The sequence below is a fragment of the Gadus morhua genome, chromosome 11 (assembly GCF_902167405.1).
Source record: "Gadus morhua chromosome 11, gadMor3.0, whole genome shotgun sequence".
In the NCBI taxonomy this organism is placed as follows: Eukaryota; Metazoa; Chordata; class Actinopteri; order Gadiformes; family Gadidae; genus Gadus; species Gadus morhua.
In genome coordinates this window covers 25,349,347-25,361,586 of record NC_044058.1, presented here as the reverse complement: position 1 = coordinate 25,361,586, position 12,240 = coordinate 25,349,347, and the positions used below count along the sequence as shown (strand labels likewise).

The following is a 12,240-nucleotide window of genomic DNA, read 5'->3' as shown; positions in this document are numbered from 1 at the left end:
AATACCTTTTGAAATGAATTCATATATATTTAAGAGTAGGGGCCCCTTAAATATGTTGATATAATTTATTTTATAATAAACATGGCTTGCTCTACCGCAACAGGTGGTACAATGTCAAAAACTGTAATGTCTCCATTAACTTTCAAATAAATAAAATGCATTGAAACTGTTAAAACTAGAAGTTAACATGAGTGTTGGCTATATGTTGATCTGGATAGTTTTGTGATATTTAACTGTCAAAATGATACTTTTATGAATGTTTTTTCTCAATTTACATCATTTGCTGTAAGAACTTTACCCCATTTTATTGTCTCCTCAATTTGACCCCAAATAAGGTATTAATCCAAACATCTATTAAATAGAAATATGTAAAGTCCATTTAACATTTACTTTTTCGATCAAATTAAAATATATGTCAGTCATGCAAAATGTATGCAAACAATTTCAACATTTATGCAAACTATTTCACCAATTTAAACATATTTTATATATTGAATGAAATGTCCCCAAGAGCCCTCTAACAGATTTTGGTTGGCTACGGTAATGGAGAAAAGGATACCATTATACTTTTTCAAAAACTTCATCTGGTTAAACAACTTTTGAACAACTGGTTAAACAATCTTAACCCTGAGAACATGAATCGTTTGACAAGTGTGCATAATTGTGGAGCCTGCTCTGGATTTCTGAGGCTAAATCCTCAGCCCTGTCCAATGAGTAACAAAGGAGGGGAGATGGTGACATTTAGACCTCACAGGGATAGTTTTACCTACAGGTGAAATCATACTGCCATGGCCATTACCATATTATGGTAATATCCTTACAGAAAGGATTAAAATGACATGTCATCCCAGATAGGTAGATGGCAGAGCAAGGATTAATCTATATGGTGTGTCCTTGACCGCATGCTGTTATCATTCTTCAAGGACCCAGTGAAGATAACTTGCCAAGAAGCACCACAAAGATCATGTCCAAGGGATATTGGAACGATCGGGTCTAAAGTACTTTCACACATTTTAAGTGTTGGATAAGCAGAGATGGTCCAATAGACAAGAGAAAACAGCAAAAGAGTGGTATCCATCGAGTTCATCACCATTGAGAAATGGTGGTAACATGTCAGCAAATTCACAAATGGGTTTTGCTATGAGGATGCTTTGTTGCATAGGCCTAGTCTCACAAATAGTATAAGCCTAAATCTTAACTGAACAACTGAAGGTAATATGTATGCATACACCCGTAATATATAACTACTTACAATTTGAAGGTTGATTTTTATATGATTTTTCTTTAGCAGTAGTTAAGACCTACTGTGCTTAAGAGACTCTGGGGCAAAGCATAAATATTGAATTATCTGCACCATAAGGACGTATATGTTGTATTAAGTATAACATTATATAACCATGGAAAAATCTAAAAGCAATCTGAATGTTCGCCTGATTCAAATAAACATGCATAAAATAGTTTGGATTCAGATCTCAGATTGGCATAATGTCTGTATATATGGATATATACATGTATAACATATGTAGGCCTACTTGTTTGAGGAATAAAGGCATTTATTCCTCAAACTAAATATTAAAGTTGACATTAAGCTATTAATGTCAACTTTAAAGAAAAAGGGTTGCTACAAAATATTGAATTCATTGCTTTGGGAATTAAAATAGCCCTTTCGTTTTACAGGTAAAGACATGCTCATAAAATAAATATCTAAATAAAACACATGGTCAAAATGTTATGCCCCAGACAAAATAGGCCTATATATTATGGCTAATGAAGACTTCTGGATTAGGAAAATGTTGTTTACTTTGTAAAGTATAATTTCCCCCTTATCTTTATGTCATAGCTATTTACCTTTTCAAAAGTCGAGATTTTAACTGCTCCCTGCTAAATCAGCATGTCTGTTAAATCTCATCTCTCCCATCTCTTATCAACCCTTAGAGAGAAGGGACCTTACCACCATTATCACCAACACATCTGGACCCACTTACAGTACGCGGGAAGAAAGGTTAATGTAACCACTTACCTATCGGAGCGAGAATGTTGTTCCTGGGGAAGTAAAACTCTCGGGCTGGGAGATTATCCTGACATTGACAGGGTCATAAATCATTGAATATTAACCTTGTTGGCCTTTTCGTATCGTTTGTTGTTCAACCTTGAGACAAATATCGAGGGTTAGGTGAAACACATTGAAAAGTGGGGTGTATCGTGTCTTATGAAGCATAATTAATGAGCATCCCATTGACATAACAAGTCAGCCTACATATATTTCTGCACCTGTTTCGAGTGCTTGTGTAATTATAGTTAGAACAGATGGCCTTGTTGACATACATAAATAGCCAGTTTAAATTAAATTCCCAAATATATTTTTTCAGCTCTCCTTTAATGCTTTATAAGCCTTTAATGCATTCAGGTCAGAGGCCACCAGCTTTGAGGTGTCAAGTGTTCTTAAACGGATCTTAAATCGAACATTGTGAAAGTCAGCTCATGGATCCCCATTACAGTCTGAGCGAAGGAAACTCTTGCATAATTGTACATTGCATAAGCCCATCCATTGATGATAGCTAATGCTGGGCCGACATCACAAACACAAGGTGTGTGTTGTCTGACAAATCGGCCTAGTCTGCGATGACTTCCTTCTCGATCTTTATGACAGAAGTCCCCTCTTACTCATGGCTCAGTAAATACCTTGTCTCCATGCATGCAGCCATGTTTTTCACAACAATTGGGTTTGGTGGATTCCGTATCAAAGTCGATATTAGTCATTTATTGAAGCACCATCTTGATTAGAATGGATTTGGCTTATGAATAACAGCCAGGACTGCACCTAAATAGCTCGCCACACACAGCAATAATTCTGAATTATATAAAAAATAAATGTGTATGAGTATACTCTGAATAACAGGAAGCACTTTGAGACATCATGAATTTATTCAAGGAAAGCTGAAAAGTGACAAAATCATTTACTGTTCCAATGAAAAGTACACCAACTTCAGAAAGAAAGTAAAACACTTTGAAAAAATTGTAACTATACTAATCAATGTCTTGTAGTACAAAAAGAAAAAAATATAGGAAAAAAGAAGCCCATGCATCATTTATCAAAGTTCAATAGCACTGTTATATGAACGTAAAATAAACAACCGGGAGAGGAAAAAAAAAAAAGGACTTTAAAATCTGCGTTGCTTATTGGGTCCATATTCACCTGGACCGGGGAGGCCCCTCGGGAAGCCTCCCTGCTGGCCTCCGCCACCGGGCATGTTGTTGTTGTTGTTGCTGCCGGGGCCGGGGCCCATCAAGGAGGTGTTCTCAGCAGACATGGGTGGGTTACCGGCAGGACCTGCGTTGCCACCCATCAAGTTCCTATTCATTGGCATCCCGTGGCCGCCAGCCATATGCATCCTCATCTCTTGCTCCCTGCCTTCAGGGAAGTTCCCCCTGAATCCCTCCTGCTGCCTCTTCATCATCTCCTCCCCGCGCATCCTCACCTCCTCCTCTCGCCGACGCCTGTCCTCCTCCTGTCGGATCTCGGCCTGCTTTCGCTTCTGCATCTCCTGACTGTGGAGTTCCTCCATCCTCCTGAGCTCCTCCTGGCGGCGGAGCAGGTCCTGCCTCATGAGGATCACCTGGTGCTCGTGTCGGGCAGCCTCCATCTCCTGCTCCAGCTTCTCGTGGGCCTCCTTGATGTTACGGTCCACCATGTCGTACTGCTGCTTCTCCATCTCCATCAGGGCCTTCCAGCGCATGGCGTACTCGTACTCGAAGGTCCCTGGCTGGGCGAACCGCGGCGGCTGCTCTCGCTCTTTGTGGTACTGCTGGTTCTTGTTCACCAGCTTCTCTGACAAGCCCTCGTCGTCGTCGAACTGATCCATGGGCTCCACCGTCACGGGTCTGGGGAAGGCGGTCAGCAGGAAGGCACCCTCGCCGCACTTATCCAACGCCTTCCTGGCGGCTGGCTTGGAGGTGTACTCCACGATGCCTTTCCCCGTGGGCCGTCCCCTGTCATCCACGATCACTATGGCTCTCTCGATCTGGCCGAACACGGCGAAGGCCTCCTCCAGCAGCTCGTTTGACACGAAATCGGGCAGATTCTTCACGGTCAACGCGGCGCCGTGGGTCGCGAAGCGAACCCGGATCTGCCTGCCTCTGAACGGGGTATCGTCGAGCTCGGCTCGGGCGATCTCGGCGATGATCCGCGACTCAAGCCGGATGAACCCGAAGCCCCGGTCTTTGTTGATGAAGATCTCGGAGGGCTTGCCGTACTTGGAGAACAGCTTCTCCACCTCTGGCTCGGACACTCCCGTCGGTAGGTTCCCCACGAACAGCCTGCTACGTTGGGTGTAGGCCTTTTCTCCGGGTTTTCGGAAGTTTTGCAGATCCAGGGTCAGGGCCTCGTTCGGCTCTGGCTTCACGTTGTGCTCTGGATGCTGACCGTTTGTGTTCATTCCTCCTCCGGGCTTCTTTTGCTGCTCCGCGGGCCCCGGCTGTCGGGGCCCGTGGTTCTGCGGAGGAGGACCCCTGTTTCCTTGCATTTTCTTTCTTTTAAAAACCCAATTATTCTCAAACCAAATCTTATTTGTTTTTTTAAATGCGCTCCCAAGCAGTAAGACGGTCGCGCACAAAGAGCTGAAAATGGCCGCAGCTATCGTGGCTACAACCAGCGGGCTAGGCTAACAGCGCTGTTGTGATCAGTGTTGCCAGATTGGGTCAGGTTTCCCTCCATATTTGTCCACCTTGGATGAAGCAAGTCAACAGTGGTGGCCAGATGGGGCGGGAATCTGGCCAGATCTGGCAACACCGGTTGTGATTTGAAAGAGACGGCGTCACTTTATTCGTGACGTTGTCAACATGCGACGCCGACGGTAATTTCGCGGGAGTCTCGATGTTGTTCCTTCATTCCCCCACTGGTGCATAAACTGATGATCACGTTTATAATAGTCCGAAAACGAGCAACAACCAACGCGGAATAACCTATAGAAAGGTAAGGTTGTGTTTACCATGAACATTGCACCTTGTCATTATTGTCGGGTTCATAATGTATTTGACAACTGTGTCTGAAGGCAAAATTGCGACCATATAGTGTGTGAGAGTGACACCGACAGGGAGTAGTTGAAATAACATCAGCACGCTTCATGTTAACACCAGTATCGTGTTTAACCGTCTTCCAGTCATGTTCTCCGACCTGAGTGCCTTGCGAGAGAGTTCGACTCTACTCTGTTGCCCGGGATCCGAGGACCAGGGGCCGGTGTTTGACAGGGTGCTTCCCGCCTACACCCCCTGCTCTGAACGGTTCAGACTGGGCGACCGGAGCTATAATCGTCAATATGCACATATTTATGCAGCACGTCTCATGCAAATGACGCCTGGGCTCATAGAGAGAGCCAAGCAGAGATGGGGTGAGTTTTGGGTTTATACTAAGGTTTACGCTGAACCATTTGTAGTGTATGAGGCATGTCTTAAGTCGCTTGTTTGTGTAACAAATGCGTATGCTCTCACAGGAGAAGATGTATGCATTCGGAAACTATGCGATCTGCAGACAGGGGAGCAGTGTTGCATTGTGGGAACCCTGTTTAAGCATATGGACCTGCAGCCATCGATTCTGAAGGAAATCAGTGAGGAGGTAAGGTTTCACCACTTACCTAGATGCATCTCAAATTACACACAATCAAACCCAACATGGCTGTATTGTCAAGGAGCGATGTTCTAGTCCAACTCTAACCTGTGGTTAATTCTTCCATGAAGCACAATCTCCTGCCTCAGCCGCCCCGCACAAACTACATCAGTGATTCTGACGAACTCATTCTCGAGGACGAGCTGCAGAGGATCATGTTGGAGGGCAAAATCGACAAAGACGTCTGTGTCACAGGTCAGTTTCCATCGTTAAGGGATGACCGCTTTGTATGCGTGTGCCTCAGTGATGATCTAGCAGTGACAAACAAAATAGCTTCTTTTAGCTGTGGGGCTAAATCTTCATATGTCTTCTCTCAGGTAGCGTCATTGTCATTTATGGCGCCGAGAAAAACATTGGGAAGTTCTCGGTGGAGGACTTCTGCACTGCTGATCTCCCTCCGCAGACTGCCCGGCCTTCGCTGAGCTCTGACCGGTATAGCTGCTCGCACATGAGTCCACAATGGACACCCATAAAGACTTTGCACGCAGAAAACGATCGATTGTCAGACTAAATGCTGGTTTCCGGTTGCTGGTCCAGGTTCGTCCTCCTGGCTTCTGGACTGGGTCTCGGCAGTTCTCGCGCCGACAGCATGCTCAGTCTGCAGCTGTTGGTCGACATGGTGACCGGTCAGCTGGGGGACCAGGGGGAGCAGAGTGGGGCGGCCACCATATCCAGAGTCCTACTGGCTGGGAACCTCCTGAGCCAAAGCACCCAGGAAAAGGAAGCCTCCAACAAGGTATGCTGTGGTCCGGTCTGTGGGGAGCTGATACAAGGAGTTTCCTTAACCATTATGTTGCTGATGAGGAGTCGAGACCTCGCTGACGGATGAAAGGCATCGCTACGTAGCCCATTTTAGAGATAGTTTGCTCTGACAAAATGTTATGTGGATATGCTACAAATCATCGTATTAAAGATATGCTTTTGAGGAATGTTTTGATTATTAGACAGTTTGCCCCCTTGCACCTGAATATGAACAAACGTCTTCAATACAAATTAGTTTAAATCAACTAATTTGTGCTGTTCGAACTGATGTGTTTTGAGAAGAAGGTAGTGAGAGAATGGCATTTTTGTTATAAGATTAATACACAGGAATCGTTTCCTGCTACAAATATCCTTCAAGACGTGTGTCCTTTGAAATGCTATGAAGTAGTTGAGAGTGATAACGAGTGGCCTCCACTGTGTGTCCCCAGCCCAAGTATCTCACCAAGAAGACCCAGGCGGGCAGCGTGGAGGGGATGCGCCTGCTGGACGAGCTGCTGCGTCAGCTGGTGGTGAGTCTCAAAGAGCCATGGAGGTCAGGCATGCAAACTAGTCACCTTTCAATTGACCACTTGTGTGATTCGTGGAGATCCGTTGAGAAAACTTTTTTTTTTGGGGGGGGGGGGGGGGGGGGGGTCCTTGTAGCGCCTGCTTATACATTCTCAATGGAGAGGCGAGCGGACAGAGAGAAGGCGCAGCATTCTGTCAGGCGGCACGACAAGTGGGCGCACTCGCGTGGAACTGTCGCTTCCGTGCCTGTCGAACGCATGCGCGCGCTCGTGAAGCCGCGTGGCCAACCGACAGCGCGAGCGGAAAGTCGCCTACCATCTGAAACGGCCAAGCGTGAGCCCAGCGGAGCCTTTAAATGCCTCGTTTCCACCGAGCGTTTCCACTGCCGACAGTACCCTCATGGTAGGCCGGATGTCGATCGCCGCGGCAGCTACGTAAACATCCCGAAGGTGAACGACGAGAACTGATTCCCAAAACAAACATAACAAAAATATGGTCACGTAAATAAAATATACAAACGAACAGAGCTTCGTCTCCCCGCGACCTTATATTATCTAAAACGTTCTCATCGATTCAGCCAATGGGAGTGAAGGGTAAACAAATGATAAGGCACCACCACACAAGTTAAGTAACGATCGCTGTAGGCTTCAATATCATGCAAGCACTTTGTTTTCTTTTTATTTTGTTCTACATCACAATTGCATGCTTTAATAAACTATTGTCTTCTTTAATAGGTCCATGCTCCACCTCCTTGTTCGCCCAAGCTAACGTTTTACGCGACACGTCCATTGTCCAGAATAATACCTCGCGGTTTGTTTTTATCCCCATGTCACGCCCACTTTTGGCAGTGGAAACGCGAACCGTGCCGCAACTTTGCGAACCGAACCGAACGCACCCTCAGGTGGAAACGCGCCGAAAGAGAATTTTTCAGCGGGGTCACCAGTTGTGTTGATACATACTAGTCGATATAGGTGAGAGAAGTCGCTGTTTTGCATGCTGCAAAACAGCGAAAGCGGGCCCTTGAGACACTGGTCCAGGCCAAGAAGAAAAATAAATAATGGCATACTCCTATTGCCCTGTCCTCCCACCTCTTTTTATTCTTCTCAATATTCTTTCTTAATTTTGTAATAAGTTATGTACCTATTGGGGCTGCCCTTGCACATTATAAATTAATGCTTTGTTCGTAATTGTGCGCAGTCCTGTAATTTTTTTTTAGCTTGTGACTAACCCTAATACATTAAAAAATGTAAAAGAAAACTCCCCGGAGTATAAACCTGGAACCCTATAGTGGGTCTGTGTTTTCTCAGCTCACGCATCATTCTCACCTTTTTCACCCCGAGCCAGTTTGCATGCCTGGGAGGTGCATCATGCACGTCTTCATGCAGAGTAACGCACCTTACAATCTGCACCAAGGGTCTTGGGTGGGCAGCTAGCTGGTGAGACAAGTTCGGAAGTCAGGATCGTAATACCCTGTTTATACAGGTGATCCCAACGCTATAATGCAAATACAGTGATAGATTTGCCTACAACGATATACAGAGAAACAATTACTTAAAGGTTGTGTCAGCGATGTTGGGTAACGTCACTTCTTTTGATATTTGAAGCGAGGTCCCAAACAAACAGAGCCAGCTCGCCCCTCCCTTCCCTGTTTTGTGCATCCAGGCAAAACTATCATGAACGCTGCACAAAACCCCACAACACCCACTCCTTGTCGGTGATTGGTTGGAATACTATTTAATTTGGTTTTGAGCGGTTGGTAGTACCATTCGTCTTTGTGTACGATCTCAGAGCATAGGCTGCCTACAGAGACGTGTTTTTGTGACGGCCTGCTTATGGGGCGGGAAGCTAGAGCAGTGTTTCCCCTACCATTGTTCAGGCCTGGCGGGCCGCCAGGCCAACGAGCGCCCCCGCCAGGCCAACAACCGGCCAAAAAAATGAAAAGAAATGAAAAAGAGAAAAAAAAAAAAAAAATGAAATTTTTATTTTTTTTATTTTTTTTATTATTATTATTATTAGCCATAATATCATAACCATCCAAGCTCACCACCAGCTATCTCAATATGTATTGGTGCTTTATGCTCCTGTACATGAAATTAGTTTATATTAAATCAACTTTGTTTTTAGAAAAACACTGTTTATTCTCCGGCAGAAGAACTATACCATGAACCGATCGCGTAAATGCGACGTCTGATTGGTTCAGCCCGCCGTTACCATGGACATTTTTACCGCCCCCGCGAAACACTAGCCTCGTTCTTTATATGTCCATAACTTAACCAACTTGTGATGGCTAAGCAAGTGTTTTATTTGGAAATAACCAACAAATACTCTAGCATCCCGTGAAAAATGTATAACAAATCACACCATCAGCTCTTACCACCGGGCCTAAAAAAAATTCTAGGGGAAACACTGTAGAGGATTGTGACGAAAGATCAGATGAATGTGATAATTTATGTTTCGGCCTCGAATCGCATTAATTCTGAGATCTTACACAAAAACGAATGCTGCTACCAACCGCTCAAAACCTAATTAAATAGTGTTCCAACCAATCACCGACAAGGGGTCGGTGTTGAGGGGTCTTGTGCTGCGTTCATGATGGTTTTGCCTGGGGGTCGGCTTAGCTCAGGAGGTAGAGCAGTTGTCTTGTAACCGAAAGGTTGTTAGTTCAATCCCCAGCTCCTCCTGGCTGAGTGTTGATGTGTCCTCCTTGAGCAAGACACTTAACCCTAACTGCTCCTGACGAGCTGGCTGTCGCCTTGCATGGTTGACTCTGGTATGTCAACGTGTGTATCAAACGATGTAAGTCGCTTTGGATAAAAGCGTCTGCTAAATGTCCTAATTGTAATTGTAATTCTGGTCAACTGAATGATTTTTTTTCCCCTCTTTCTCCTTTCATGTTTGTACGTGCGTGCGTGCGTGCGTACGTATGTATGTTTGTACGTGCGTATGTATGTTTGTACGTGCGTACATATGTATGTATGTATGTACGTACGTACGTACGGTATGTCTGTCTGTTATTGTGGTCATCTGAAGGGTGTTCCCTCTCTCTGCAGGCGTCCGTGCCGGTGGATGTGATGCCGGGCCAGCATGACCCCACCAACTACACCCTCCCCCAGCAGCCCCTGCACCGCTGCATGTTCCCCCTGTCCTCGGCGTACCCCACCCTGCACCTCGTCTCCAACCCCTACCAGGCCGACGTCGACGGCATCAGGTGAGCGCTCGTTTACCACCGAGGCAGAAGGGACCTTTGTTTCGTCTTTGGGGGTATAGATTGAGATTGGGGGGCCCTACACTATCAGCAGTCGTGATGAGGTAGGGAAAAGATTTTTGGTAGCTACTGCTTTCTGCCCCTTATAATGCTTATTTTTCTTTGCAGTTGTTATGCAGGCTCATCTGGGTTTCATATAATCTTTTTATCACAAGTTTCAAAAAGCCAGAGATTTAGAGTCTTTAACGTTGATATCATCTTTGGCGCTTGCCTCCCTTCCCCCAATGCAGGTTCCTGGGCACCTCGGGACAGAACGTGATAGACATCCACAAGTACACCAGTATGACCGACCACCTGGACATCCTGGAGAACACCCTGAGGCTGGGCCACCTGGCGCCCACAGCCCCCGACACGCTAGGTACCGCACCGGCGACACCGTCCAATGTTATTATTCCCTCCCTCACTATGCAGCGCATGCAGGCCTTCAGCGATAAGAAGGCTCTGTTTACACGCCGACACTCGCGGGTGAAAACGACCAAATATTTGATCAGATGTGCCTTTCGTTTAGACGGTGGCGGTGTTTTCCGGGGTTTAAAAAGACCAGAAAGTGAAACCACCCTGCAGAGTGGAAATCGTAAAAACGCTCCACCGTTGCGTTTACGTCCAAAGGGTTAACAATGAAATAATGTGCTCTGATCTGCTCAGGCTGGCTCTGGTCGCGTACGCGTTGACGTCACACCCATGTGCGGTACAGGCAAAACAACAACAACTGTGTCGGATTTCACCCACTTTTTTTGCGGCACCGTATGCACTCAGATATCCAAATACGCTCGTCTAAACGCGGAATAAAAAGTGAGAACGCAACGCCGCCTTTGTGTTTTCTGCCAGATCGTTTGTCTAAGTCAGCCTTAATTTGCCTTAGTCAGAAACTGTTCTTTTGGCTAACAGTGTTTTCCTGTATTTGTTTGTTTTCTAGGATGTTATCCGTTCTACAAGAAGGATCCTTTCATCCTGGAGGAGTGTCCTCACGTGTACTTCTCTGGCAACGCACCGTCTTTTGACTCCAGGACTATAACGGGTCAGTACCAGTATCAGTACTTTTAGTGCTAGTATTGGAATTGGGACGGTCATTTATGGCACTGCCATTAGGATAATAATCCAGTATTATGGCACACGATCTTTGAGGGGTATGTTATGTTTGTTTTGGATGAAATGTTTTTTAAATGTCTGTTTTTGTTGGGTTCTGCAACAGTGGCTTGGTATACACTCAATGAAGATCTAGATTCTGTTTTTGAACCTCGACTGTAACACTCGTCTGTTTACCCACCACGCTTGCCGTGGTCTGTGCCGACCCGAGTCTGGACGTGCGCCGAGGTCCAGCCGAGCTCCTTATTATTCCCCCGCTGCCGCTCTGCATGTTGTTCTCCTTTTACCTTCCTGTGTTCTACAGTCGTCTTTCTTCCTTCCTCTGTTATTCACCAGGTCCTGACAGCCAGCAGGTCCTCCTAGTGACCATTCCAGAGTTTGCCACGACCCAAACGGCCTGCCTGGTGAACCTGCGGACCCTCGAGTGCGAGCCAATGAGCTTCTCCTCGTTCTCCCCCGCAGACGAGGAGGAGGACAGTGAGATGAACGTCAGCCATTGACGTCTCTTCGCACGCATACACGCAAGCACTGCCGCACACACGCATGTAATGTCCAGGGCTCACTTGGAGACTACTCTCATGTGGGATTCAGTGTTGTCTCGAACGAGTGTTACGGCATCAACAGAATTGTGAAACAGTCTCTGAACGATGACACTGTTCACTTCAAAGTGCCACTCATCCATGTGCTGTAGGCTAAAAACAATTAGCATCTTTAAAATACTTTGAATGCCAGTGAATAGCCATTCTAAGTCTTCACGTGTCACTGATCTGTTTACTTCCAGAAGAAGAAAGCATGTGTTTTAGTTTAAGACCTTTTGTGGCAACAGTCTTGAACCACCAGTCATCACGACGAGCATCACACAAAATAATATGTAATAAACTTTCAGCTTTTTTTCTAAATTGGTAGTTGTGTTGTTTGTACTGTTTAGCTTTGATGGGAAAAAAAGACCAGTTACATA

The 12,240-nt window shown here is 45.6% G+C and overlaps 2 protein-coding genes across 2 annotated transcripts; one reads left to right on the top strand and one right to left on the bottom strand.

Moving 5' to 3' along the window:
* Nucleotides 1-2,906: 2,906 nt before the first annotated feature.
* nono (non-POU domain containing, octamer-binding) lies at nt 2,907-4,713 on the bottom strand. Its single transcript, XM_030370227.1, has one exon. The coding sequence runs from the start codon at nt 4,521-4,523 to the stop codon at nt 3,162-3,164; it is 1,362 nt and encodes a 453-aa protein (XP_030226087.1). The 5' UTR covers nt 4,524-4,713; the 3' UTR covers nt 2,907-3,161.
* Nucleotides 4,714-4,798: 85 nt separating this feature from the next.
* On the top strand, nt 4,799-12,181 carry pold2 (polymerase (DNA directed), delta 2, regulatory subunit). The gene is made up of 11 exons (XM_030370226.1): nt 4,799-4,972; nt 5,160-5,387; nt 5,490-5,611; nt 5,734-5,857; nt 5,980-6,094; nt 6,200-6,398; nt 6,853-6,933; nt 9,982-10,139; nt 10,427-10,554; nt 11,113-11,214; nt 11,619-12,181. The coding sequence occupies exons 2-11, from the start codon at nt 5,162-5,164 to the stop codon at nt 11,780-11,782; spliced, it is 1,419 nt and encodes a 472-aa protein (XP_030226086.1). The 5' UTR covers nt 4,799-4,972; nt 5,160-5,161; the 3' UTR covers nt 11,783-12,181.
* The last annotated feature ends 59 nt before the right edge of the window (nt 12,182-12,240 follow it).

Excerpts from the sequence above, each read along its gene's own strand:
- nono (XM_030370227.1), bottom strand. The coding sequence starts at position 4,523 with ATGCAAGGAAACAGGGGTCCTCCTCCGCAGAACCACGGGCCCCGACAG.
- pold2 (XM_030370226.1), top strand. The coding sequence starts at position 5,162 with ATGTTCTCCGACCTGAGTGCCTTGCGAGAGAGTTCGACTCTACTCTGT. Across the intron at positions 6,934-9,981 it reads AGCTGCTGCGTCAGCTGGTG|GCGTCCGTGCCGGTGGATGT; the intron begins GTGAGTCTCAAA and ends CTCTCTCTGCAG. Across the intron at positions 10,140-10,426 it reads GCCGACGTCGACGGCATCAG|GTTCCTGGGCACCTCGGGAC; the intron begins GTGAGCGCTCGT and ends CCCCCAATGCAG.